Source organism: Lolium rigidum, chromosome 2, assembly GCF_022539505.1.
Source record: "Lolium rigidum isolate FL_2022 chromosome 2, APGP_CSIRO_Lrig_0.1, whole genome shotgun sequence".
NCBI classification, from domain to species: Eukaryota; Viridiplantae; Streptophyta; class Magnoliopsida; order Poales; family Poaceae; genus Lolium; species Lolium rigidum.
This window is the reverse complement of record NC_061509.1, coordinates 178,247,388-178,249,621: the sequence shown is the minus strand read 5'-3', so window position 1 is coordinate 178,249,621 and position 2,234 is coordinate 178,247,388. Positions and strand designations below refer to the sequence as shown.

The 2,234-nt window shown below is 44.9% G+C and overlaps 1 protein-coding gene across 1 annotated transcript; it reads left to right on the top strand.

Moving 5' to 3' along the window:
• Window positions 1–934: 934 nt before the first annotated feature.
• Window positions 935–1,695, top strand: LOC124687754 (disease resistance protein Pik-1-like). Its single transcript, XM_047221503.1, has one exon. The coding sequence runs from the start codon at window positions 982–984 to the stop codon at window positions 1,351–1,353; it is 372 nt and encodes a 123-aa protein (XP_047077459.1). The 5' UTR covers window positions 935–981; the 3' UTR covers window positions 1,354–1,695.
• Window positions 1,696–2,234: the final 539 nt, after the last annotated feature.

The following is a 2,234-nucleotide window of genomic DNA, read 5'->3' as shown; positions in this document are numbered from 1 at the left end:
GTACTTGAGGTCGAATTGCACGGCCCGGGTAGGCCACTATTGCCGATCAAACGCGTATGAAAGCTTACTGGCCGCGTGCCCCCTAGCGCTCACCGCGTGGCCTGGATCGTTAGTCAGTCGTCTCTCAGGTCAAGGTCTTGTATATAATCCAAGATATACTCATGGGAGATCTGCATCGTACAATTAATGTAGATGGAGCCTGAGCGACAGAGAACACACCACTCGCTTTCGCGCGGTTGTCAGTTTATCACTTCTCAGAATTCTAATCCTACTTTGCCGCAGGTAAAGGATGCTCTCCAAAGCGTGTTAATATGCTTAGCAACTGAAGGGGACGTAAAAAAGCCTGTTTGAGTTTCCTATGCCAAAGTGATGGTTTAAACTCACGACCTGAAATATACTACTCATTCCGATCCATAATATCAATTTGAAGTTAAACCCTAACACTTATTAGGATCCGAGAGAGTGCTAGTATTGTTTTGCGTTATGGGCATTGCCCTGAATCACTGTCAGTCCGGCAGTCGGCAGTAGCCGCTTGGCCGTCAGTGTGTGTAGTGTACTCATAAGTCATAACAGTATCTGGAAGCTGATTGATCCCATGACAGAGTGCACCATTCCAGCTTGAAAGGCTCGGCAGCAGGGGTCTTCCCAGTTCCCACCCACGTCGTGGTCCATGGACGGGGCAATCGGCGACAGTTTCGTTGTGCCCCCTACCACGGTGCTCCGACGAGAGACCGCGCGTCGCCATCAGTCCACCCAAAATGAGAGAATGGTTTTGCTCTGCTCCAGGTAAGGAACTAACCGAACTTTCTCTCACTCAGGTGTATGCGCCCACATGCATATACACGCCGCACCGAGTGACCAGCTCTCCCTATATATATGGAGGTTCCATGCTCCCTCCAACGCAAACTTGCTTCCTTCTAGCTTGGCTGTTCTCACTTCCTCAAGGCATTCCGTGAAGAAACCACACCAAAGAAAGCCGCGATGGCGCAGATGATCGTGATCAAGGTGGAGATGACGTCCGACAAGTGCCGGTCCAAGGCCATGGCGCTGGTGGCGGCCACGGTGGGGGTGGACTCGGTGGCACTGGCCGGGGACGGCAAGGACATGGTGGTGGTAGTCGACGACGTCATCGACTCCGTCAAGCTCACCACTGCGCCGCGCAAGAAGGTTGGCCACGCGCAGCTCGTGCAGGTCGGCGATGCCAAGAAGTGGAAGACACACGCCGCCGCCACCGCTGTTGTCGAGTACCCGTGGAACTACTACCAGTACCCTCCGCACACCGTGCCGGTTTACGAACACCACGCCGGCGCCTATGGTTACCACTACCCGTCCAACACCTGCTCCATAATGTAGGTTTTCTTTTTGTGTAGAAGTCAGGGAGCTATATCACTAGTGCTTCATTTTCATAAAAAGTGTCTTAACTTTGTCAAAAATTAGATGTATGTAGACACGATCTAGTAGGTAGATACATCTAAATTTTGATAAAATTGAGATATTTTTGGTAGGATGGAGGGAGTACTTCATATAATAGTCATCTTATAAAATAGCTTATGCGAAAAGCAAGGCTCTAAACTAGCCAACTACTTGTTACCTATATTACCATGGTGGTCCTCGCAAATGTGAGTGCATGCTCTAAAATGGTATTGAGAAATAAATTAGTAGTCCATTATATGTCTTAAAGTACTTCTTATGGTTTAAAATAATTGCTAAGGATAGATGTATGTATACATGTTTTAGTCTGTAGATACATCGTTATATAGGCAATTATTTCGAAGCAGAGGGAGAAGTTCAATTCCATAATCTCAAATGTAAATAAATTAATAGTCCAATATGTGTTCTAAAGTAGTACAATTTCATATTAATTCTCGTAACTGCGATGCTAATAAATGTCACGTGTGAAATGAACATTTTAAGTATCTCTTCATTGGGTACTCAGTGGTATTTTTTTGAAAATTAGTACTCCCTCTTGCCCGAAATACCTATCGTGGCCACAATACAATGCATATTTTTCAGAAGAGCCCCTAATACATTTAAAATGTTATAACGTTATAAACTGGTACTTCCTTCGGTCAATATTATTGGTGTCTACTGTATCTAGATTCGTATGTATCTAGTTAAGTATTTATACTAGATGTATATGTATCTAGACAAAGTTAAATCCATTAATATGAACCGAAGAGAGTATGTGTATTTAAATTTCAAACTTAAATCTTCTTCTCATCCGTCTCCATCCT